This window comes from Perca flavescens, chromosome 6 (genome assembly GCF_004354835.1).
Source record: "Perca flavescens isolate YP-PL-M2 chromosome 6, PFLA_1.0, whole genome shotgun sequence".
Classification (NCBI taxonomy): Eukaryota; Metazoa; Chordata; class Actinopteri; order Perciformes; family Percidae; genus Perca; species Perca flavescens.
Genome location: NC_041336.1, coordinates 10,883,993 through 10,910,984, shown reverse-complemented (window position 1 = coordinate 10,910,984; position 26,992 = coordinate 10,883,993). Strand labels below are relative to the sequence as shown.

Below are 26,992 nucleotides of genomic sequence, written 5' to 3'. Positions count from 1 at the left end.
GTGATTGTTTTGGTGTGCTTACACTGCAAGTCTAAAAGTGCTTTGCAGGCTGGCCTAATTATAAGATGTAGTAGTATGCATTGTTCCATACTTTGTGCTACAACTGTATACAATGGGCCAAACAGCCATGTTATAAGGTGGAGGTTTGTTTTGCTGCTGAAATGGTTGGCTATACATGTTTGCATTGTAATGTCCGAGGAGACCAGCTGAGTATTGTTCCTTTATCTTGTCTTATTCCATCTGAAGTAGGCCCATCATACTGATTGGGAAGAGATGTCCTCACTATGATATCAGAAATAGTACTGGTAATGATTCACACCATCATTGTGCTTAGCTTGGTGGTTGACATGTCTCTCAAGGTTATTTTTTATTTTTTTTATTCACTCTAGCCATAAATGTCAGGGAACCAGGATAGAGTTACATGGCCATTTTGGCTTGCAGGACGAAAATAGACACAAGGGAGACCATTACCTTTCTTTTCATTTAGCTGATATCTGCAGGCCAGAGATCACTGATGATTTTTACAGGCTTAAATTAATCAGCAGTTTATTGGTAACACTGAAGTCATCCTTTCCAGGGGCTATGGACTCATTGCTATATGTTGTCTTTTTTTCCTCTTCCCTAATCCCTATCCAGTATTTAAAAGAAACATAATTGCATGTTTTGTGAATATGCCACTGTGATAACTGTTGAAACGTACCTATTAATATTACTGAATTAACAAATTAATTTATTGTAACTGTGGTTAATGGCTCAATCAATATTTGAGAACATGAGTCTTTCTCCCAAAGCCTAGAGCCAAAAACCTAAGAGCTGATGATGTAAACCCTGGAACAGCTCCATAGGGAACAGTTTGGAGGGAAATAGTGGTGAACAATGAACTCAGAACACCTAAGGTGCTTTTTCTCTGGTTAATGGTTTGATTTTCCTTATCCATTTCTCACAGCTCATTTGAGTTTAATTTGGCATAATTTCCCTTTTCAGAGCTGAAATATTGCCATTAAAAAGGCACATTTGAGTTTAAATTTCAAGGAAACATTTTATAGTGTTTGGACCATATTAAAACATTTTGTTTGTCTCTTTTAACTGGTTATGTAATTTTGTTGCATGTTCTTGTCACTTGTGTGTATCCACCCACCAGTGTTATGCAATGGAGTATGTGGTCCTAAGAGGTCAGACAATCCAGTGACTGAAGCCTATTCTTTTAATGCCGATAAACAACCAAGACTTATTTGTCCGTCATATTACATCAACTAAATCCCCTCAAATTTACAAACCCATGGTTTGAATACTGACAAGAAATATTTTTTTGAAAAATACAGAAAACGAATACTAATAAAGGTAAGAAATAATAGAATAGAGTAGCAGTTAACAAACCAACATGATAGAAAGTCAAAAACTGAGGGGAATAGATCCTGAATTAAGGTCCCTTTTTTGTTGTCAGCTGATGACTCTGAGTCACAACCACAATGTTCCAAAGATAGAAATATTGCTTTCATTTATATTAGTTCAGAAAATGGTAGAGCTTTAAAAGTTTAGTCCCAGGGTAGTCACCTTTCTTCACACTTGATTTGACCAATGACTGATATCAATGGTACGAAACAGAAGCAGCTGGGCCTTACCAGGTTTGACCTCAGAGCAGCTAGATAACAAAAAGTCTCTGTATGCTAATTTAAATCAAACCACAAGCTATTTACTTTATTTCTTAGATTTTATTGAATGTTGATTTGATGCAGTGTGTTATACAGTTTGCAGTCTTATTTTTCAGTCTTGATGAAAATGTTCATGATTCTGAGCATTTGTATGTACATATTCAAATTAAAACCATCTTGACAGGTCTCACTGCATTTATTAAAAATAATACATCCCAACAAATTGGGGTGTTATGGTACATTTACTGGAGCCTGGATGCCAGCCAAACTTAGCCCCGCCCACAACATTTGAGGTCGGGAAGTTTGGTCTGGACTTGATCCGTTGCGGAGCAACTATGCTCGAACCACAGCTGTTCGGACCAATCAAATTGTCAGGGCGGGCTTTATACGATGATGGACAGATGATCAACCGTAACGTAATCAACCACAAAGAGCACTTGGGTTGAATTTGTTTACAACAAAGATGGCTGCCTTCACGTTGATACCGACAGCGCCTTAATTTTAAAAGAGGAACACAGAACCACGATCACGTATGTATACACGTTGCCACACCTGTCCACACGACACGGAAACTGCCGCCTCTGCCTTTCTTCTGTCGAAGCCTGCCTTTGACGTGCAGCTTCTGTGACGTCTGTCTCTGTTGCTCTGATTGGTTGTAGGTCTATCCAGTTGAGTGCAGAAGCATTTTCTGTCCTGGTTCGGTTGAAACACTCCCCCATAATCACAGCCCAATGGATCAGCATCAGACTCATATTCTGACTGGAATCTGAGCATGACGACTTCAGGCTACATTTACTATACACTGGACCCGAATATTTGACTATTTGGATATTCATTCGTTAGGTAGATATTCAGTTTTCAATTTTGGGATCCAGATTTTTTATTCTTTTTTCTCCTCAATACTGTAGAATAAGAGAATCTTTAAAAATGAATGCCTTTTAATTAAACCGAAAGACGCGTGTTCCAGCGCAGTGTTTCCATTTCAGCTTAGCGTGAAAGTCTTTAGTTTGCTTCCGTCATTTATGGTTGCGCGGTTTCTCTCCTCTCGTTTTATCTCTGTTTTTACGAGGCGGGTGCTTTGCATATGCACGCACAAACCCGGTGCAGAGCAGAGAGAAAGTTGCAGTGTGCACAAAGTGATTGTCATCACCAATTTTGAAAAGCTTACACAACAGAATGTGACCCTTGTTTGGTATTAGCACAAAATCTGGACCTGAACTGGCTATCAAAATATGTATTTCCTCTCCCTTACTGTCAGCAGTTTGGGTTTCCTTGTGACTCATTTTGTTCTAGTATTTGTTGTTCCTCAAAAGCTCTTGACTGAGTTACTCTCCCATCTCTCTTTCACACACATTATATTTATTTTCATCTCAGCTTTCTCTGCCTTCTGAACATATCAGGTGGTGTTAACACAGTATTGTTGTATGATGATGCAACTTGGGTAGAAATTAGTAGTGGTTGATTTGATGCAGCAAATCTCCCTGCTAATTATGTAGCAGAAAAGGTATCCTGAACAAATGATATGGCATAGAGGCATGATTCAAAATCGTAAATCATCCCTAATACTTAGTCAAACCAATAGACAACATTAGATTTAAGCATATTATGCTCAAAGTGCATGAGAGTGTTAGATGCTTAATACTGGACCAATGTCAAATAATGTTGTTCCCATCAGTCACTTAGACACAAAAACATAGGAAAATAGGGTCCAGGTTGAAAAAACAGTAGTTACCCTTTAATGTGACATGCTATACCAAAAACCGCATGACCCAAAATCTGTGGTTTGTATTTTTTGGAATTTAAGTTTACATTATCGAATATGTTGTAGTATGTTTCATCTTTTTTTTTACGCAATTACAAGTTGTTGTAAATTATGATATACTGTATCAATACGAGAACCTTGACATATAATGACTGAATGGAGAGACAATAATAAAGTTGAATTAGCATCCAGTCGTAGAAAGGAGTGAAGATAATTTATGCAACGTATAAAGTCCAGACTTACATTGTAGGCAACACAGACTAATGAAGTTAAGTGTCAGTAATTGCATCTAATGTGACCATGTCAACGTATTGGGTATAATGCAAACTCCACTTTATAATTTGCCACAATATTTAGGTGTCCAAGTGTTAAAATAATGTTACACTATATTTACCCAACCAGCAGTATGTTAAATAAGAAACTTAGATGGGGAAATTGTGAAATCCTAATACTCTTCTTTAACTCCCAATCAAAGAAGAACGTCTTCAGGCTAACTGATTTCTAGCGGCGACCAGCTTCGTATGTCCTTTTGTTATTTACTCTGAGGTTGGACTATTAGTCCTAAAAAAAGGAACATATCCCACTGTTAGAGCTGTGGGATATGTATGAGCTTCTTAGGTAACCATGCTGTTGCCTTAGCTTGCTTGGTAGGTAGTGGAGGCGACTGTAATGCAGTCTTGGACCTAACCCAGAGATAGACAAAGATTCAGCATCTCAAGCTTGATAAGAGGACTGAGGAACATTAGAAATCTGTTTCCGCTTCCAAAAGCTGTCAAATTTAATTAGTAGTTTTATAACATAGATGTTGCATGTAATTATATACAGGCCTAACTAATTGATCACTGAGTAGGAGTGTTCATAAACACCATTAGTTGACATTAAAACAATAGAGATGTGTTTTAGGCTAACAATAGGGTGACATTTGTACAAGTCTGGTAGCATTATTACTGATGTGATTGTTTTCATTGAATAGATTGAGGTTATTGTGAAAGCTAAAAAGTTTATTTATGCTGCATATGCTGTTGGGCATTTAGGTAGAACAGTGGAGCAGGAAGTAATAGGTCCCCTGTCAGGTCCTCAGTTGTACAGACAGTTCATAACTGCTCACTGAGCCAGAAAGAAATGCAGGATTCAGTCCATTAGGGGATTCAGATTCCTATGGGATCTGTGAGCAGTTGGAGCAGTCTTTACTTATTCACTTGCTGTTTTATTGTCACTTCTTGTGTTTGCCTCTCTCTGACTCACCCTCTGTCTCCTTCACTAATTTAAACACCAAGTATATATTATGTAAATGCATAAAAGTAATATCCCATGTCAGGGTGAGACTGATGGGATTAGCTCTATTATGAAACACCTTGCCAACATCTAATATCCTTTATTTTGTGAACATAACTAAAAAGAAAAATAAACCCAGAAATGGATCATGAGCACCGTTGAGCCACAGTTATGCAAGAATTTCTCTCAGCAATGAAAGAAAGACTTCAACTTTGATTCCCCCGACATTATACTGTATAAACTCATACAGTTTCACAGGTTTCAAAAAGTGATAAGTTGGGGTTGTAAAGTTCCTGAAATATTCAAGGTAAAACTTTTAATGGAAATTAACAAGACTTTATGGTAGCTCATGGGAAATAACGGGAATAAAATGGAAATATAGGGGTTATTTGCTCAGGCTGTATTTACCATATCATATGCAAATAGAATGCAAATTTTATCATATCACAAGCAGACCTAATCCGTTCATTTGTCAAATATAATGTAAAATGAGCCATGTGGTGAGTTATCAAGCTAGCAAGTTAACTAATGGGGAAAGGTCCTTTTGAAAATGTGAGCCGACAATGTGGGCTGTGTGCAAAATGTATATAGTACTAAATATCACAACAAATATTAAATATATTCACTTCAGTAATATAATTGAAACTTACCTGAAAGCATGTAGTCCTTTGACTCAGACTGCCCTGCATGCACAGGGTTGTAATTCTACTGAATTCCTATTTAATGGGATGGAAGAGTACCTTTGCTAAATGTAAATTAAATGGGAATACTTTTAACCACAACATGCCATAAGACCTATTGCTTTTTTAATGTGTATCCCCCCCTCACAAAATTGTGCAAAAAAACCCTCAAATTGTCGAGCTTAAAATAGGGCTGGGCGATATGGTTGAAAACTGTATCACGATATAAGTTTTTCATATCGGTCGATATCGATAATTATTGATATTTTTTATGACCTATTTAAAATAAGGACCAGGAAAAAAATATATTAAATTTAAACCTTTTTATTTTAAACTTAACCCTCCTCTGATTATAATCCCCTCAGTTATAAAAGCAGAAATGTCAACACAACCATGGAAAACACTCAAATAATTCAAATGTAAACAGGTCTAAAATCACAATGAACACTTAACAATTATCTCTTAACATTAAGGTGCAAAATTAAAGAATAAGTAAGAAATGCTTAATAAAGTGTCATAAAATAGTGCAAAGTGTTAGCTAAATATAAGAAACCTGAGAAGGAACTATTTTCTGCAGGTTTAGTGCTAAGTTGGTAACCTGGCTTCTGGACAGTGCTCAGCACGTCTGCCTCCGTTATTTCTTTGTAGCGTTTAGTAAGGCGCTGATGCAGAGTACCTCTCCATGGTGGTCTGCTGCTTGTAGCGTTTAGTAAGGCGCTGATGCAGAGTACCTCTCCATGGTGCTCTGCTGCTTGTAGCGTTTAGTAAGGCGCTGATGCAGAGTACCTCTCCATGGTGCTCTGCTGCTTGTGCCGTGTTGCAGCTGCAGATGTTGTTGGACGTTGATGGCGAATACAGCTGTGCTCCAAAGTGTGAGCGCGGCTAAAGTGGTAAAACAAGTTTATGGTCGTACCAGTGCTGGTGGGGACGACGGTCTGACGACATTGGTCTGACTACGGTCAGACTTATAAAATCCCCAAAACTGCCATACTGACTTTTCCTGTTTTATCAACGATTTCCTCGCTCGCTGCAGCACTCACTTTCCACTCCACGCCGGTTCTGTTATTGAAGAACACGAGACAGCGATGTGGCGCAACCAAACATGATACTGTTACATGATTGGCTGTTAGAATGTCACTCCCCACGTTGCTAGGTTGCCAGAGAGTGAGGGCCTTTGTTCATGCAACCAAACTTGATTCACAACCTCTGGTTTCTTCTGATGAAGAAAAACAAGTTATCGAACGTTTTATCGACCGCATTTTCTATTGATATTGATTATGTGTCTATCGCGATACATATCGTTATCGTTTTATCGCCCAGCCCTAGCTTAAAATCCCTTGGACAATTTCTAGAAATGTACAGACCCTTTGCAACCTTACTTTGCAACTATACAGGTGACTTGATGATCACCAGTAAAGTTCCATAAATCCTTAAAAGCAGCCCTATTTTTTACTAAAACACAGCAACCTTGTAGGAAAGATAGAGTTCCTAATTGAGGCTGTGTTTCTGAGATTCCTTGGTCTTTTCAGGTATTCCGCTTGTTTTGGCACTGTGCTTTGACCTGGCTAACACAAAACATCTGGATCAAAGTTCACTTTGAAGATAGTTTATTGTTGGACTTGAAGAAACAGAGATGAACATAGATAAGTAATATTGATGTCTAGAAGAATATGTACCCTATAAAACAAATATCTGATCAACTATAAATAGACAATCTGATGACGCCAATCTCGTGTTTTTAAAAGTACCATTTAAGGACTTGCCTATACTAAGAAAACACTATGGGCAATCTGACTTTTACCAGAGACCGAAAAGGGATTATTTCCTGAGTGTCCTCAGGAAATAATAACAAATGCTAAGACAGAGATGGGTGTGGGCAGTATTGTTTTCTAGTTTGTGGTAAAGGAAGCCGAGGGAAAACCTGAGAAGAATGCCCGGCATGGCGCTCCTGTTAATAAATACAGCAGGAAGCAGACACATACTATCAGTAAGCAATGACCGTAAATTCACATCCTGGCCCAGATCATAAGGATTATCTGCAGTCATGCATTTAGTTTTTAAGCTCCCCTTTTTATATAGTAAATTCTCCTTAAGCAGCAGACTGTGTAAAAGAATGTGATGATTGTGTTTACATTTAATTGACATGGTCCATACATGGAGAGGTTAAGATTCTACCAGCAGTGTGTCAGCCTGTGTGTTTTGCAATCCTCCAACACACAGATGGGATTCATAATGATTAATTGATTTAAAAAATAAATAATTGCATAATATTTTTGGCCTTCTGTAATTTCAGAATTATCCACTGACAGGCTTCCCTGGATCTGTTAGATAAGGTGTTTTGTATTTGAGAGGTTTTTAATGTTGGGAAGGACTTTGTTTAAGCCTCCTTGGCATTCGTCTTCCTCTGTACATCATCTGTTTAGTTTTATTACTCTATCATCTACTCTGATGTCTTAATTGTGCAAACTGTCAGCAGCAGGCAGCACTCTGGGTCGGTATCAATTTTCTTTTCCTCATCTTGTCCAATTGCAAACAAGTGTGTATATATAAGAGGTAGCACAGCTAATCCCTGTGTATTTCTAACAGCAACTGCTGAGCCATGGTAGTATGGTGAGACAATAGGGGAAACAGTAAGCAGACAGACAGGAGACAAATATAAGTGATTTATGATGAAACGGCTTCAAAAATTACAGAAAAGCTGGTCTTGTAAAAGAATGGCCGCTACAATTTCATCTAAGTCAGCGTTGTCACATTTCTTATTATAATGTCAGCTGAATGGGTGAAGTAAGTGGAGAAAAATGTAAATATCAGATGGAGGACATGTGAAAGCTCTTATCAGTCCCTCCAGGATTTCGCAGCCTTTTTTTTTTTTTTTTTTTTGATTGTTGCAGTCCAAAATGCCTGATTTTTGCGGCAGCTTTTGTAAAAAGTTGCGATAAAAGTTGCTGTGTCTTTATATTGAAGTGTTGCAATGAAGTTGCGAGAGACAGTGAAAATTGCAAAAAAAAAGTTGCAATTCTTTTTTGGTATCATTCTTTAAAAATAAAAAAAGGAAACTTATTTCGGGAAGAATAAAACTACTCTGGGCTGAGTTTTCCAATTAATTGTTTTTTTTTACAGTGTGTTCAAGGGACAGGCAGCTAGCAGATAGTGAGGAGATGTTTGCTGTATGTGACAAAAAATGTTGTAGCCTAAAAAAGCGTGACACCTTTTAAGACAAAATAAGAATTTATTGAATGAAATCAAATTTGAACTTATTGGACTTTAACTTATCATTGCACTTGGAATAACGAGCGTAGCTGTCCTCAATTTAGGCCATCCTGTTCGTCTCATCTCCGTTTTTTCCTGCATCCACCGTGTGTGTGTGTGTGTGTGTGTGTGTGTGTGTGTGTGTGTGTGTGTGTGTGTGTGTGTGTGTGTGTGTGTGTGTGTGTGTGTGTGTGTGTGTGTGTGTGTGTGTGTGTGTGTGTGTGTGTGTGTGTGTGTGTGTGTGCGCCAATCGCGGGGGGAACTTAGCAGTCTTATATGCATTTGTAGTCAGGTAGATGTAGCCACATCAATCATACACGTAACCCATCATTCCTAATGACTTTGTCCATCTTTCTTTAACACATGCTTATGAGTGCTGGTTCTTTCAGTATGTGAGGTATGCACATCTCAGTTTGATTGCATAAGAAGCTGTGAAGGTTTTGTGCATTTCATTAAACCCCAAAGGAAAATTAAGATCAATGGTTTCTACTAATGTCCAGCATAAGGAATTCTTAACCTGGCAACATCATATAGTAGACAAAATGATGCATTGCTTCTGTAAAAAGTGGTACTGTTAAGCTGCCACCTGATGATTAACATGGGTTTGGCTGGTGCAAAATGTGTCAAATGAGTTGGAACAATCCAAAATATAAAATGATGTCCTTGTGCTGACGAAAACCTGCTGCAGCGAAAAAGAGCCAGATTCATTTAAAATCTCGGAGATGTGGCTGCTGTAGATGACTGGATATTTGTGGGCGATACTCTCCTTAGGGAGATTTCCTGTTGTATCTCCATAATGTACAGTGACAGGTACCTTGAGTCACCCAATAAAGTTGCTGCCGTGTGCTGTGCCGCTCAGCAAATGTTCAGAGGGAACAAAGAGGGAACCGGAAGGAAGGAAGGACTTAACATGCAAACAGTATATCGGAGCAGACAGCATGTTGTGTTCTGTTGTATTGTTATGTAAGGTGGAGATCTACTATTTCTTCACGTTGAAAACTTGAAGACAGAATTTTTAGTCCTGAAACCTACTATAAAAACATGTGTATGTCTCTGTGTCGGCAGCTGTGGCTGGAGGCATTATGTTTTTGGGTTGTCCTATTCTTGTGAACACTATCTCAAGACCCCCTGGAGGGAATGTCTTCAAATTTGGCACACATGTTTACTTGGACTCAAGGATGAACTGATTTTGGTGGTCAAAGGTAACTGTGACCTCACAAAATGTGTTTTTGGCATAACTCAAGACTTCCTATGCTAATTATGACAACATTTCACACAAATGTCTAATAGGATAAAATGTCGAAGTGATGACATTTTATATAACCCATGAACCAAAAGGGAGACATTTGGTCGAATACTGAATTGGTGACACTAATCGTGCCCACCTTGAAACTGTGGTGATTGTATAGATCTGTGTGTGTGTGTGTGTGTGTGTGTGTGTGTGTGTGTGTGTGTGTGTGTGTGTGTGTGTGTGTGAAAAAATACACTTAATGCCTTTTTATTAAATTGCTTTAAAGTCTACACATACATTATAATGAGTCTGGACAGACATGGATGTAAACTGCAACTTGACTAGTTGGTAGAGGCATACAACCGCAAGGCGACAATTCTACTTCAGGTCTTTTTGTGGTGACCAGTCTAGAGACTGGTTGAAGGAATGATGGCCTTAAATCTAAAATTAATTTGAGGTAAAAATAAACTGTAATTAACACATGGAACCACATTTTGTTTTGTCATTAGTTTAAACAAACATGCATCCTCAGCATTGGCTAGGTTATGTATAAATGGGAAGTAGTCCCAGCAGGGTTATGCTTTTCTTAAGCCAGTGTTAGCAGTGCTAGAAGAAGTATTGAGATCTTCTACATAAGTGAAAGAGTACCACAATGATAAAATACTGCTTTGGAAATATTACTTAAGTAAACGTAGATAAGTATTAGCTGAAAAATATACTTAAAGTACTCCTTATGCAAAATAGCCCCCCTTCAGTTATATTTATCATATTAATTGAATATTATTACTTATTCATTAACATGTAAGCAGCATTTAAATGTTGTCAAGGTATAGCTAATTTAAAATTTTTATTTATTTTATATTTCTTTCTCTTCAGCTTTGAAAGATTGCAAATAACTGTAAATGTGCATCAAACATTTACTCTTTGTAGACTTGATTTATTTGTTGAGCTAATGATGAGAAGTAAAGCACTGGGAAAACCCCTTCTATTTCAAACTCTTTTTAGTAGTGTTCGTCTTATAAATCACACAACTTTATTTATCATTCAGTATCTACAGAAGGGTTTTTATTCATGCACTACTTTCTGTTTCTCTGCAGGATAGCTCAAGACAGCGTAAAGAAAGAAAGAAGACCGTATCATTCAGCAGCATGCCCACAGAGAAGAAAATTAGCAGTGCAAGTGACTGCATCAGTGCAATGGTGGATGGCTCTGAGCTGAAGAAAGTGCGATCCAATTCCCGCATCTACCACCGCTACTTTCTCCTCGATGCCGACATGCAGTCTTTAAGATGGGAGCCCTCGAAGAAGGAATCCGAAAAGGCCAAAATTGATGTAAAATCAATCAAGGAGGTGCGGACAGGGAAAAACACAGACACTTTTAGAACTAATGGAACCTATGATCAGATATCAGAGGACTGTGCCTTCTCAATCATCTTTGGGGAGAACTATGAGTCCCTGGACCTGGTGGCAAACACTGCAGATGTTGCCAACATTTGGGTTACAGGGCTGAGATACCTGATCTCCTATGGGAAACATACCTTGAACATGATAGAGAGCAGTCAGAACAACATGCGCTTGTCTTGGCTGGGTGAACTTTTCGACGAGGCAGGTGGTTACAACAGCAAACAAATAACCATATGTGCTGCTGTGCAGCTAGTCAAAAAGTTGAACCCGGGACTTAAAAATGTGAAAATAGAACTGAAGTTCAAGGAGCTTCACAAAGCTAAGGACAAAGCAGGTTCTGATGTGACAAAAGATGAGTTCATTGAGGTCTTTCACGATCTTTGCACCAGACCAGAAATTTATTTTCTCTTTGTTCAGTTCTCCAGTAACAAAGAATTTCTGGATACCAAGGACTTACTGATATTTCTGGAGGCAGAGCAGGGAATGGCACAAGTCAGTGAAGACACCAGCATAGACGTCATTCAGAAATATGAACCGTCTAAAGAGGGCCAGCTCAAGGGTTGGCTTTCTCTCGATGGGTTCACCAACTATCTTATGTCTCCAGAGTGCCATATATTTGACCCTGAACAAAAAACCGTATGCCAAGACATGAAACAGCCCTTGTCCCACTATTACATCAATGCATCCCACAACACATATCTGATCGAAGATCAGTTCAGAGGTCCCTCTGATGTGACAGGGTATATCCGTGCCCTCAAGATGGGCTGCCGCAGTGTAGAGCTGGATGTGTGGGATGGACCTGATAACGAACCCGTTATTTACACCGGTCACACAATGACATCACGGATAGTTTTTCGCAGCGTCATTGACGTCATCAACAAGTATGCCTTTGTTGCATCCGAGTTTCCACTACTACTGTGTTTAGAAAATCATTGCTCCTTAAAGCAGCAGAGAGTCATGTTTCAGCACCTAAAGAAGATCCTTGGAGACAAGATCCACATAGATTCTCCAAAACCTGAGGACTGCTACCTGCCCTCTCCCTTAGAACTGAAGGGAAAGATCCTGCTGAAGGGTAAGAAACTGAGCACAAACTGCACTGCTTCAGAAGGTGAGGTGACCGATGAAGACGAGGGGGCAGAAATGTCTCAAAGGATGAGCATTGAGTCTGCGGAACAACAGACTATCGCACCCAAAAAATTCCAGCTGTCCAAGGACCTCTCTGATCTTGTGACCTTGTGTAAGTCTGTGGAATTCAAAGACTTTCCAACATCTTTCCAGAACCAGAAGCAATGGGAGCTTTGCTCTTTCAATGAGGTCTTTGCCACTCGCTGTGCCAGTGACTTCCCAGGTGACTTTGTTAACTACAACAAAAAGTACCTTGCACGAGTTTACCCCAGCCCCATGCGCATCGACTCCAGCAACATGAATCCACAAGATTTCTGGAAGTGTGGTTGCCAGATTGTGGCAATGAACTACCAGACTCCTGGCCTGATGATGGATTTAAACATCGGCTGGTTCCGTCAGAATGGGAACTGCGGCTACGTGCTGCGTCCAGCGATCATGAGGGAGCAGGTTTCATATTTTAGTGCCAACACTAAAGATTCAGTACCTGGTGTTTCTCCACAGCTCTTACACATCAAGATCATCAGTGGACAAAACTTCCCCAAACCCAAAGGCTCCGGTGCCAAAGGAGACGTAGTAGACCCCTACGTGTACGTGGAAATTCACGGAATTCCTGCTGACTGTGCTGAACAAAGGACTAAAACGGTCAACCAGAATGGGGACAACCCTCTGTTTGATGAGAGCTTTGAGTTTCAGATCAATCTCCCTGAGCTTGCAATGGTGCGCTTTGTGGTGCTAGACGACGACTACATTGGTGATGAATTTATCGGCCAATACACAATCCCCGTTGAGTGTCTCCAGCCAGGTTTTCGCCATGTACCACTACAATCTCTGACAGGCGAGGTTCTGCCACATACCTTGTTGTTTGTTCATGTGGCCATAACCAATCGAAGAGGGGGCGGCAAACCACACAAAAGGGGACTGTCTGTACGAAAGGGCAAGAGAAGTAGAGAGTATGCCAGCATGAGAGTGCTATTGATCAAGGCTGTGGATGATGTCTTCAAAACAGCCATGCTGCCACTGAGGGAGGCAACAGATCTCAGAGAAAACATGCAGGTAAGACAATTAAATCAAACTCCATTAAATGCTTATACTGTTCACTAGTAACCTCTGATGTGTGCACTAGTGAGCCAACTTTTTCTTCCATCTTCCAGCATGGGAATGTTTTTCTCTGAAAGGGTAGACTGAAGAAAATGTAACCCCAAGTCAAGTAAAGATTATAACCAGATTTACTACAAAGAATCTTGAGCATCTAAAAAAAAAAAAAAAAAGCCTCCCTCCCTGGAAAGATGTACACAAAACCACCAGGCTTTATTAAATTACATTTTATCTAATCCTTATGTGTTGCGCAATAGTCAAAACAAATGTGGGAATAAAGTTGAGAAACATTGTGATGAGATCCCTTTTTGAAATGGTAAATCTTTTTGTGTGATGTTAAAATCACTGCAGCTACTACAGAAGATGAACAGGGCCTTTAGCCTATTTTTAATGGCTCCCAATCTAGACAAATCCAGTCCCAAACCTTTCTTCTTATGATAAAGGGATCATGAGCACGGCGTCATTTTCTCTTTCATGTTCACATTTATGCCTCATTTGTGGACTTTATTTCTCATTTGAAGTCTCCATAAAGAAATTCAGTGAGTAGTGCTGTACTGGAGTGTCACAACAATCTGTGGTTGGTCCCATGTTGTGTTTCTTCAGGCATTGTAGTAGGATTTATTTTGGTAGCCCTGTTTATATTGCAGTCATTGTGTAATAACAAGCCACTGGCTTTGAGACTATAACACATCTTGGCTGTCCTGTCACAGTTTGTCCCTCCGGTCCTTTATGTTTATGGATTTAAATTTGTGCTTTCACAGGAAGGTGTGTGTGTGTGTGTGTGTGTGTGTGTGTGTGTGTGTGTGTGTGTGTGTGTGTGTGTGTGTGTGTGTGTGTGTGTGTGTGTGTGTGTGTGTGTGTGTGTGTGTGTGTGTGTGTGTGTGTGTGTGTGTGTGTGTGTGTGTGTGTATTCCATTTCCGTGTGAAACTGGTGTCAGTCCAAAAGGATTGTTTATGATTAGCTAACGTGTGCCAAAATAGAAGTTCTCACAGGTAGTAATGAGTGAGCTTCCAGCCACTTCCTTTGACTGCTCCGTGGGGTTGTGGTTTTATATTTAATCCAGATCAATGCCAGATTTTAGCGACATTGAATATATTCCTATTCTTTTCAGACTTTTACTAGTGTTATGTCATTAGACACATGTTTTGATTGGCATGCCAGTATAAACCAGTGTAACTGCTTGCAAGCCCAGCTTTAATTTCTCTCTTCTCTCTGCAGAATGCCATTGTGTCCTTTAAAGAGCTGTGCGGCCCTTCAGCAGTGGCTAACATGAAGCAGTGCATCTTGGCCCTTTCCCCTCGACTGACTGGACCCGACAACAGCCCCCTTCTGGTGTTCAACCTCGCCGACCAGTACCCTAACTTGGAGCCCCAAGGCCTGCTACCAGAGGTCCTCAAAAAAGTCGTCACCACCTATGACATGGTGAGTAATAGTCTGAAAGACTTTGTTTGCACAATAATACCACCTGGAAGTATGTGATGCCAGCAGATGGATCAGATAAATTACTGTAAAATTAAAAACAGGAAGAGACACCAATTACTGATCTGTGTGGGTAAAATATAAAATGGGATTTTACATTCAGTTATACAAACCTAAAATAATACAAAAAAATTAGAGAAACAAATTAGCACACATGATTTAATCTTAAGATGTTTTTGTGGTAAATGTGCTTTTACTTTCTTGTCAATCCTTGTGGTTCTCATGCAGGCAGCAGTGCACGGATAATTTGTATTTGGCAGTGGTGCTATCTATGTATCTATCTTTGTATCTATCTTTGTATCTATCTTTGTCTCTATCTATGTATCTATCTATGTATGCATCAACCCACTAAAGAAAACAAAGAAGACCTTACCAAGCAAACAACCTTTGATTCCAATCAAATCAATACTGTGGCTTTTCTGGATGGTTGGGTAACATGGCAGGAGCTCTGTTAAGTAATAAAATCAATGTTCACAAGTTATGCAACATGCCATCGAGGCTATTCTCAGACGCCATTACCCTAAACCCATCCTGAGCAAGTCGACTTTCCATGATTATTTCAGTCACGAGGCAGAAATCCCCTGCATAAATCCACTGGCTGAAGTAGAGCAGCAAGTGAACGACTTAAAAATAATTTTGCATCCAGTAATTAGAGTTTATCTTATCAGATTGATCACCATCCTTTTGGCTGTAGCATCTTGCCCCTAGAATAGTAAACCCTATTAGATGGGACTCGATAGACTCAATGCATGGAGACACAATTAAGTGTTATCTGCACCCAACTGTGTTATTTTTATGGCACACTTTATCCCTTGGGACTGTGGGAAATGAACATCTGAGAAGGGGTATGATGCTGAAATGAAGGATTAAGGTGGCCCCTCTGCTGGATTCAGACTCATGAGTAGAGGGTTAGTTAATTGGGCCTGATGGAAAGAGTGCCAGGAAAATTGAGTTGGAGGAAAGAAAGGAGAAAATGACGAGGGTTTGGAGACCAAAATCATAAGTGGTGTGAAGCTACAGGCCTGAGTGCCAGATGAGACGGAGAGCAACTAGGTGCACAGCTGAAGGAGAGCTGACGAATGCAGAGGCCCACATGAAAGCAGGAGAGACAAACTTTAAAGAGTTGTAAATAATGTATGGCACGGTACCATTTGAAATCCAGGCACCGTGTCAAAATCCAGACTTTCACTTCCTAATTGGCAAAAATAGAATCTGGGTCTCAATTCCTGCCCATTTGTGTGCTGAGAAGGAGGTGGAGAGAGTCTGCACGATGCCAGCTTGTGGTCTTAGATAATATGCTCTGATTTCTGTTTTGTTCATAACCGATGCAGTAAGGGCCATCCTGTAAATAGATGAGTTGGGAATGCACGATCTCTGAAGCACTGAACCAAGGGCAATAAAGCTCATATGTTAGTTATTGATTTGTCTGACCCAATATTATTTTTTTCTATGGCTCTTAAATATATTAGAACTATACATAGCCTGTATATTAGTTCTATGTATTATTATTCATCTGTTATTCATAATTAAGGTCTGTTGTGTTTAACATGTATCCCCCTTTACATGTTACTAGTTACATACCTAATGGTATTGCTAAGATAATATCACATTCAAAATAAATGAGCATTTGTGTCCGTTATATACGGGTAATGTTAATAATAATAAAACTAAACAGAGCACTTTCAAGAGAGTGGTCTTTAGTGTGCAAATGGGGCACAGTCCACCCACTTACCTTTAGATTATACCTTTTAAAAACATTTGAGATGCGGGATCTGCCACCAAGACGGTAATCTCTTCTCCCATTAGGAAAGTAATCACAGCGTGTGCGACAGCTCTAAGTGCCACAACTGCAGCTGCGGAGTGACACAAAACAGCCACAGTCGCTTAGTCATGACCCATGACTGCTTTCAGTGTAACATAGTGATTCACTTCATGGGTTTTTGAAACTGCATCTGTCCCCCGTACAGTACCCGGTATCAGGGGATGGACTTTATATGCAGAAAAAGGGCAAGATTGTCTTTAGAAAAGAATCTGTCACTTTGCCATGCCCTCTCTAACTCTCATAAACATGAGTTCTAGATCTAAATTATGATGATGTAATGGTAGAGGTACCCATATCAACTAATTTAAATACAAATGCACAGCACACCAACAAATTCTAATTGATCTCACGACCATCCAGTAGGACTTGATGGAATAAGAAACCCTACCACTAATTTAGAAGAAACAATATTCAATGTTAAAGCCTGAGTTGCTAATCAAATGTTTTCCTACCACAGTGCTCTTAAAGGATGTCTGGTGTTTATCTTACTGTCAGCAAATCTAATGAAAAGATCAAAACCAACAATGTGTTTTATCAAGCTTATTGGTTCCCACTAATGCCATTAATCTTTAACAAACGGATCACAAATACATACAGCAATAGTACTTTAAAAAGGCTCAACTGTGCACTGTTCTTTTAAAAACAGAAATAACTAGTGCATGTGTTGGGGATAAATGCATTTGGTGCTCTTGTGAGTATTTCCTAGCCTGACGTGGTCCTACTCAGATTCTAGTCAGAATGTGTTAGACTTTTTTGAAGCTGGATATATCATTTGTTTCTTGTAAATATAAATGTGGATAACGTTAATGATAGTGACATTCTCGCTACAGTCACATTTCTAGAGATGGATCGGTGAAAACACGTTTTATTTCTCTGATTCACGGCTTTGTTCTAGCGCCGGCGGTCCCTCTCTTCAGTCTCTCTCTAACTCTCCACCATATAACGCTACTGTGCTTTCGGGCAGTTGTTGAGGCTCCTCCGCTGAGGATTTTAAAATGAATGCGCTGTCGATATCTTCTGTAACAGACGCGATGGTGGAATCTACACATCTCAACAAATTCAACCCAAGCGTTCTTTGGTGACTTGATTGATTCTGTTACTGTTGATCATCTGTCCGACAATCTGATTGGTCCGAACTGATCCTGTTCGGGCAATAATTGCTTCTCAACGGAGCAACTCCAGACCGAACTTCCCGACCTCGAATTTTGTGGGCGGGGCTAAGTTCGGCTGGCATCCAGGCTAAGTATTTCCAGTAACAGGATAGAGTATGTGGGATTGACTCAAAATAAACCACAGTGCCCATGTTCATATTAATGCAAGAGTGTGGCTCTATGGCACAGAGGAATACGATTTATCAGACATTATATGCACAGACAATAGGCGTACTTCAAGTCAATAGGATCAATCAGTTGTTGGTTCTGGTCTTGGTTGTTGGTTCATGGCATATTACAATAGAATATCACCAGACTTCACTTAATAAAATTAAATTGTCTATGGGATTTAATATGAGGGTGTTACTAATGATAACGTGTGTCCACGGTGAAGTTCCGTCCTTCACATTTCCTTTCCATGCTGTTCCTGACACCCCCTGCGCTCCCCCCTACTCGGTCTCTTCTCTCGCTGGCTGGTCCACAGAGCTGGCATGCTCCAGAGATCGATCTTAGGGGCATGATGTTTGTCACTGCTCTTTTTTTCAGAGTGGCTTTGTTAGACTGAGCTTGAATGAAATGGTGTTTTTCTTTCCTTCCTTTCCATTTTGGCAGCAGAGCAGGGCGGCCTGGCTTTGTGACACAACCTTGCGGTGCACTTAAGTCACTTAGGGAGTGTACAAGTAAGAGTACAAGTCAATTACTGCAATCCTGCATAAACAAAGGCCCCAGTGCCCAACAGGCACAGATTGAAATCAAAAGCAGTGCAATATTTGGGTACATATACTGTATCATCTCCGTCAGATGAAACAATTAAGCTTTTACTAAGAAGATAATCGAAGCGAAAGATCCAGATGGCCTGTTAGGCACCCTGTTCACTCAGTATGTATTTACCTCTATCTGTGACAGGCTACATATGCATCATTAACCTTGTAAAACCCCACTGTGATGTTGTCCCTGTGTAAGGAAGTCTAAGGTTTTTTATTTTATTTTTTTTAGGGTGGTGTTGGGCGGGTGCATTGTTGGCATTTAACATGTAAATAGATCCCAAAATCTGCCTTAACGGCCGCCATGAGACTTTTAACAACCTGCAGGTCAGCAGAGTTTTTGCATTCAATTAGGGTTGAGCACAACACCACAGGAGCTAAACTTAGCATCTTTTACAGCTGCAGTTTCACAGATAACACCGCAGATTGTTTAAGATTAATATTACTGAATTGTTTACGTTTTAATCTCATCCTAATCATAACCACCTTGATTGTCTGCCCTTTTTTATTTTAAAAGAGATACATTTAAAACCAAGTATCAGGGTTGACATGTATATCTCCAGATGACAAGACACTGTTCCTGTTTGAGGAAAAAAAAATCGTCCCTTTTAATAAACACCCTAATTGCTTGTGTCTCCTTTCCTCTAATTTTGGCTTTCAAAAATGCAATTCAGCAACCACGCCCACCGTCAAGCCTGTAATAACAGCTTGTTTTTCTGAGCCCTCCCTGGTAAGAAACACCCGGCCACCAGACGGAGACTGCTCCCTGCTTTATTGTGGGTTGCCAATTTTTTTTTTCTGATGTGGAAATAAAGGCAAATATAAACAGTATGTTTTGTCTCCTCTCAGATGATCCAGACCAGCAAGACTCTGCTAGAAAACTCTGAGGGGGTGTATGAGAGAATTCTACAAACCCAAAAAGCAGGTAAGAGATGGTCAGATGGCAAAGTGGAACAACCATAAAAGGCTGTTTTCCTGACACCATTAGACAGCTCCTGAATGCTTGCCCAATGGACCCGCCATCTCTCTGAAGCCACACAATGCAGATCACTCGATATGAAATTTGATAGAACTGATTACACTTTGCTTATTTGCATAAGTGCAATTACCATTTGAATTGTGTTCAAGTATGGGATCCAGTCACTGTTTCCCTTTTGAAAAGCTGCGGTTCAGACCGAGGTGTTTAATTCACGCCAGTAACCGCCTTTGTGCAGTATTTTAATTACACGGTTTTGGTTTAGGGTTCAGAGAGATGACTGAATTGGACAACATCAAAGCTAACAGAGGCGGCCCATGTATAGTTTTTCTGCACCAGACGCTCGATACTAGTAAGACCCTCATGTGTATTTAATGTGTTTATGCAGTCCTGGCTTTCTAGGCTATTGTTACCGAATGACTTAATGCAACCAGGGGTAAAGTAACTTCAGTCAGCTTTTCTGGGAAGCAAAGTTTTATTGGCAGCTCTTCAGTGAAGGCTCTGCTGAATTTAAGAATATGCACAGAGACACAGTCTCCAGAGGATAGTCAAAGGACGGACAGCTCTCTTCCTTTTGGTGTGTTTTATCTGGTGCTCCTGTTGTTTTCAGAGGTGTTTATTCTGCAACAATTCTTGTTTAATGTAACAAGGGTTGCGGTCTATGCAGACGTATGGGTAAAAACCCAAATACAATATTTACATTAACGCAGCACTGTTTGGCCATGAATTTCATATCTGTAGTATAGCAGGCTAATTTATTACTGAGTAATCCCGCTGGAAGCGCTGAGGGAGAGTGGAAGGGCGGACCATCGGCTCAGCTTTATTGGTTTCCAGATGGACAGACTTATAAAATATTTAATTTCTATTGTCTTGGAACATCAGAGAAGAAGAGGACTGTGTCTTTTAACCAATGCGGGGATCAAAGGCTTTGTGCTGTTTTTTTTCCTTGGTGTTTTCAGTTGGACCACCTTCCAGCCCTTAACAATTAGCCGCCAGTGGCTTTGAGGAAAAAGATGCTGTGAGGTTGAGCATACTGGCATCAGAAAGATCCACCAAAAGCCTCTGCTCACATCTGTGCAGCTGGGAGTTTTGTTTTGACCGTTTTCTATTTGGTTCGGAGATTTTGCTGTAGCATTTGCATTATTCTATTTTGAGGACCACCTGCTGTTTCGCCAGCCGTTTACAGATCTACAGCAATATACTGTGTTATTTACAATATGTACAGTGTGCAAAATTATTGGCTCGACACATTAATTACTAATTGAGCATTTTTTGATCCATAGAGCACATGTGCAAGTGTGTATTGTCAACTTTTGTGAGTTCTGCCTGTTGCTTATCTTCCATTGGACTAATATAAGTTACTATTTTGAAATAAGTATTTAAACCCAAAGGAGATGTCTGCCAGACATTATAAGATCTTTTTCTACGTTAATACTTACTCATCTTAACAAATTGACATTTCATTATTAGTAAAGTCCTGTTTGGGGACAGATGACACTCCGTTTCATGAGTTGTGCATTTGGAAACGCAACAGGATCTGATGTTATTTTCCTTTTGAGTCCTAGCCCTGATTGATAAACACTTTGTCAGAGTGAATCTTTTTTTTTTTTTTTTAATGAAACAATAGTCAAATGAATAACACAGCAGTGAAAAGGCTCAGATAGACCAAACATTTTTTTACGGGGCTTTTGGTCTCAAAGCAACATTATATATGATTATCTAAAATCAGCTGGAGAAAATTCAACAGCCAACAATTGCAAACTAGGACACAACAGATGGCAAACTGATGAACTTGAGCATTGATTTCTTTTCCTTCCTGAACTGACATAATTTTATCCCAGTGGTATGTGTGTGTGTGTGTGTGTGTGTGTGTGCGCTCATTTCAATATGGCATGTTGCGTGGTTTCGTGTCTGTTGTGTAGAAACTGGGTCAGTGTAAACCCAATTCCCCCTTTACAGCAAGCACAACGTTCCAGCAGCAACAGCTATTACATTTGTGAATAATCCATCACATTGGCTCAGTCAGTGCCCACTTTCCCCTCACAAAAAAGACCCACACAAAGGCAGTAACAGAGAACACAGTCAGGTGTTTGAAACTCACACAGGGATGTCCCTTCCCTCACCGGGTCAACGCTCATTTAGGTTCCAATTAGCATTCAGGGCAGATGGATGGCTGAACCTGCTGCAGACTAACAAGATCAGTACAGAAGATGTTCTTAAATGCCAAGTGCAAAAATGATGGTGTGGCGCTGCAGTGACATTTTGCAGAATACAAAGCAAAGGGCTAATGTTTGTGTTAAAATACACTTCAATGTGGATTTAACTTTGAACCAGCTTCTCTGTGCCATATATGATAGAAATTAAGATACAACAGGAGAAGTTAGAACTTTATTTATGAGGGAAATTGTTGTTCGCCAGCTGCAGTACAAAGTTGGAAAGTGTACACCTATGTAGAGTGCAAATAAAAACAATATAAACCATAAAACATGATCAATAAGGTGGAAAAAACCAAATGTACACAATGCCAGAAATGTAAACCGGTTGATGTAAAGTGTCATAAATATAATACCATACTATTTGTCAACTGGTGAACGGTAAGGCGCAAATACAAATAAACACTGTCAAAAATATAACAGGTTAACAGTAAGGACCCCATATATGAATAAAAAGTGGCATATAGCTATGTATGTACAATAAATATTAGTACAGGTAGGTGTATATGCTTAATTCAAAATGATAATATTGCACGAAATGTTCCATTATTGCGTACTGTATTATGGAGTCCGAGAGTTATAATGATTGTAATCTTAATTGATTATCTAGGGGTTTTGAGTTGTTGGTCAGACAAAACAATAGATCTTAAATGGCATTTTGGGCTCTGAGAAAATGATCTTTTTTTTTTGTTTTTTTTACGTTAGTTAATTGAGAAAATAATAATATGCTCAAAACTGAATTGAGCTATAAATAATTAAGATGGAGCAGTAGCTGTCATTTTTATTGATCAATCATGGTTAAAGCTTTTCCTTGGTATTCTATGTCTGATTATGTGGCATTCCAAGGTATGATTGTATACAATCATCTCTTTTTGAAAGAATGATCAATCCAATGAATAATTCAGGTCAAGCTCCTCTGATCTGCCACTGCATACTGTAGTTGTTTCATGCTGTGAGACGGGGTGTCAGCATCAGCCTGTGTTGTACAGTTGTAGTCTTGCAGCATTACCTCACAGAGATCCGTCTGAAATGCCTTGCTGAGAACGAGCTTCCCCCTTTCTTGCCTGCCAGACTCCATAAAATGTTGCTAGGCAACCTCCAGCATGAGTTGTGTGTGTGTGTGTGTGTGTGTGTGTGTGTGTGTGTGTGTGTGTGTGTGTGTGTGTGTGTGTGTGTGTGTGTGTGTGTGTGTGTGTGTGTGTGTGTGTGTGTGTGTGTGTGTGTGTCTCCCCTTCTGCACCTCCTTCAGCACAGTCGTGGTTCACGTGCACATCAGCAGTTTGGTAGTTTACAGAATAGCGACCTGAAATAGAAGAGAGAAATAATTGTATATGTTGGTTAGAACACAGAAAAGGGGGGTTGGGGAGGGGGGGCATGTGTGATTTAGCAGCGGTGGTGTGACGTGAGGTTCAAAGATGATCAATGTGATAGTACATTCTGTCAGTTGTTGGAGATTATATTCACACCTGGGCTCTGGTGGCGTCTTGTCTCCACAGCTGAGAGAATCTAAAACTTCCCAAACCCCACACCTATTATGGAGATTTCACACCAAAGGGGTCTCTCTCTCTCTCTCTCTCTCTCTCTCTCTCTCTCTCTCTCTCTCTCTCTCTCTCTCTCTCTGCAGGCCATGTTTCCATGGCAACAGCACCAACAGGGGCCAGAACCGGCTCCAGCTGAAATCAGCGCTTCAAACGGAAATGTGTGCATCCTCGCTAGGAATTTCCACTGCAAACGTGTGCGTTACGCAGCTATGGGCTTTTGCGCGTAGTAGGGACTCTGCTGCATGTCCCCTTTTTGGTTTATTTACCTCACAGGCTGCGGTTGCCTGTTGCTGCGGTGTCAGTGCTGCACTGTGAAGCCAACTCAACATTAAACATGTCTTTAGTCAGACTCAGTCATGCAAAGGGGGGGGGGGGAGAGGGAGAGAAGAAGAGAGGAGGTGGGAAAGCTCCTCGGGATACAAATCCGTCCTCTGTTCGATGCCTTGATGCTAATCCACAGTGAAAGAACGTCATGTCTGTCTGCCTACGCAGCCTCTCTCGTCTGCCTCACTCTCTGTTTCCGGGGCTTTTTATTTTCCCTCTCATCCTCCCTCGCTGCTTCCTTCAACTCTGCTTTTCTCTTCCTTCGAGTTATCTTTTAACCAATTCATCAGTTTTTTGCCCACTTCTGTCACTCACTTGACCGCCCATCAACACCTCATTGGGATGTGCCATTGTGCTTTACCCTCCACTTACTAACATTTCACTCCAGGATATAGATTTCAGATTTATGATGGTGAAGCATTGTGTTGCTGAAGGAGGGCACACTTGCTCAGAAAACCGTTAACCTACGTAGTGAAAGTAAATGCAACACTGTGTGAATTGTTAAAACAAAAAGGAGACCCAAGGGAAACGGGACGTATCTTCCTTTTGTTAGCTGTCAAATAACTGACAGCTTGCTGAATGAAAATCCATTTGGTCACACGGTTTGGTTTTTTTCAGACCTGACATGCAGTACACCTGCAACAGCAGTCACTCTGCAGACGTACAGTAATGAGAGGGGAACCCTTCTCTCTAGAGAATCTCTCTACTGCCACAGACTCGACCCTTCTGCTGCAGGAGGAGACTATGCAATGTTGACAGTACATGCCAGTGCCTTTGCTCTAATGCGTTTCCTCGCTGTGACAACAGGCCTAGCACCCAGTCGTGTCTCCCAGACTTTAGTCACCTCACAGCTGCTCTTCTGTTTTACCATAGCACCGTGAGTTCCGACCGTAAAGACCGACTTGACACTCGTTCTCCTCTGTCTCTTTCGCAGCGATGGAATTTCACGAGAACCTCCATGACTTGGCCGTGAAGGAGGGGTTGAAGGGGAGGAAGCTGCACAAGGCGGTCGAGAGCTTCACCTGGAACATCACCATACTGAAGGTGAGATTTTTGGGTTTAGGAAAAGAACATTGGGAAAGGCTTTAGTAACACAAAAAAAACCCGACAAAAAAAAACAAAAAAAAAAAAAATAAATATATATATATATATATATATATATATATATATATATATATATATATATATATATATATATATATATATATATATATATATATATATAATGTGTATATATATATATATATATATATATATATATATAATGTGTGTATATTCTACATTCTACAGTGCCGCTTACTGACGAAAATCCCACTTTTAATGCAGTGTATGTCCCTTCATACTACTCGCTACGGCTAAAATTCACACGTAATATAGGTCAATGGCAGCCGAACTGCATTGATAAACACGCTAAAAAGCGATCATGCGTCTTGGTAACACGCCAAAATGGCACACGAATTGGCGTGTCATACATACGCCACTTCATGAGATCAGTCTGCACAGCAGGCAGTACAATGCACTAGAGATGAATTTTACCATCGCTTTTTTATTCTTTTGTCAGTTAAATGACAGTTTCTGTTAGAGCTTAGCAATAGACTGGTTTTCAAGCACAGCTGTCAGGAGAACCCACGCACACAGGGGCTTGAAAACCAACCAGAGTGACTGAGGGATGTATAAATCCCCTGTATTGCCGCAGTATCCACATCTGAAAATCAGACCGAATTGCCTTTTGGATTTCGCTTCATTCATTTATGACTTGTTTATAATGTTTTATGACCCGTTCATGACCGTGTCATGTCACTCTTATGTAACCAAACAATCTTTACTTTAATGTTGACATTCTTAACAGCCACTAATAGGCCCAGTACAAGACTTATTTAACACATCTGAGATGTGACCAGTGATTCAGATCACTGTGATTCAGTGATTCAGATTTTTTTTTCTTCAGTACTGAAAATGTCCATAGACTGTAGAGGCTACCATGGCATTGTGGTAACATGCATCGTTGATTGTTAATTGAAACCCATCTATCATTTTTACAATATTATTATGTGTAATATTTTTTCTAATATTTCACAAATGAAAGGTCTAACGATAAAGTAATCCAAATTACATTTAACGGTATTTCTTTTTTTTTTATGTTGTTTTTGGACTAACACCAGTGCTTAGTGAGTCACTATACTACCTAGTCTAAGCCAGTCTGCACACCACACGTGTTATTTCAACCTCCACTGCCAACACAAGGGGTCATTATTGATGAATGACCTTCTTCATATTTATTTGTGGTATTTTCCAGTTATAATTAGGATTACCACACAAATAGCTCAGCTATGGAGATAGAATCATGCCAAAACCTCACGCACACGCAAAACGTGTTTTACTCACGCCCAAGGATTCACAAACAAACTCAGTGTGGTTTGCAAATACAAAACATTATTCACAAACTAATGCATTTTGTTCTGCAAATAAGAACCCTACCTATCAAACAAATACAGTATGTTTTACACATACAAAGAAACGTATTTCTTCAATGACAAAAAATATCCTCCAAGTACAAACGAAAATCTTTCAAGTACAAAAAACTGTCACGTGACTTTTGGCACTAACTTTCCGCCTTGCTGATCCACACACAAATGCCTTCAGATCCACACAAGGCGGAAAGTTAGTGCCAAAAGTCACGTGACAGTTTTTCGTACTTGTAGAATTTTGTTTTGTACTTGAAGGATTTTTTTTTTGTACTTGCGTGTGTGTGAGGTTTTGGCATGATTCTGGCATGATTCTATCTCCATACTCAGCTTTCATTTAAACTTTGTCACCAGGCAATTGAGTTGAGTCAGGCAAGTGTGTGTAATTCCTCATGTGTGCTGTATTTTCTATCCGTGTTAATCTGTCACTTTGCTTATATGGATCTTATTGTTGGCAGGCGCACTACTTAAACAGACTTAAGATTTTGATAATTAAAAGTACATCAACTTATCGACTGAAGGTCTTCAAGCTTAAAAAATGGCTACTATCCAACAAAGCTTTGAACTCAGTGAAAAGCGTTTCCAAAAGCCCTTTTCATACATGGAGTACACACAACACTGCTGGCTTCATCTAGCTGGGACGGCTTCCTGTCATTCAGGAATGGGGGTCCATTGTGTAAATGTTCCTTGCGACTTCATGCAGGTGTGACATGACCCTTTACGGGAATAGCCACAATGCTTGCAATATTTGGCACCCAGTGTGTGAGACGTAACCAAACTTCTG

General features: G+C 40.0%; 1 protein-coding gene across 1 annotated transcript in view; it reads left to right on the top strand.

Moving 5' to 3' along the window:
• plcl2 (phospholipase C like 2) overlaps nucleotides 1-26,992 on the top strand; it is a 38,316-nt gene that overhangs the window by 7,941 nt on the left and 3,383 nt on the right. Inside the window, exons 2-5 of the mRNA XM_028580088.1 lie at nucleotides 10,947-13,430; nucleotides 14,692-14,895; nucleotides 19,539-19,614; nucleotides 24,678-24,787. Coding sequence (XP_028435889.1) covers nucleotides 10,947-13,430; nucleotides 14,692-14,895; nucleotides 19,539-19,614; nucleotides 24,678-24,787 — 2,874 coding nt within the window. The remainder of the gene's footprint in view (nucleotides 1-10,946; nucleotides 13,431-14,691; nucleotides 14,896-19,538; nucleotides 19,615-24,677; nucleotides 24,788-26,992) is intronic.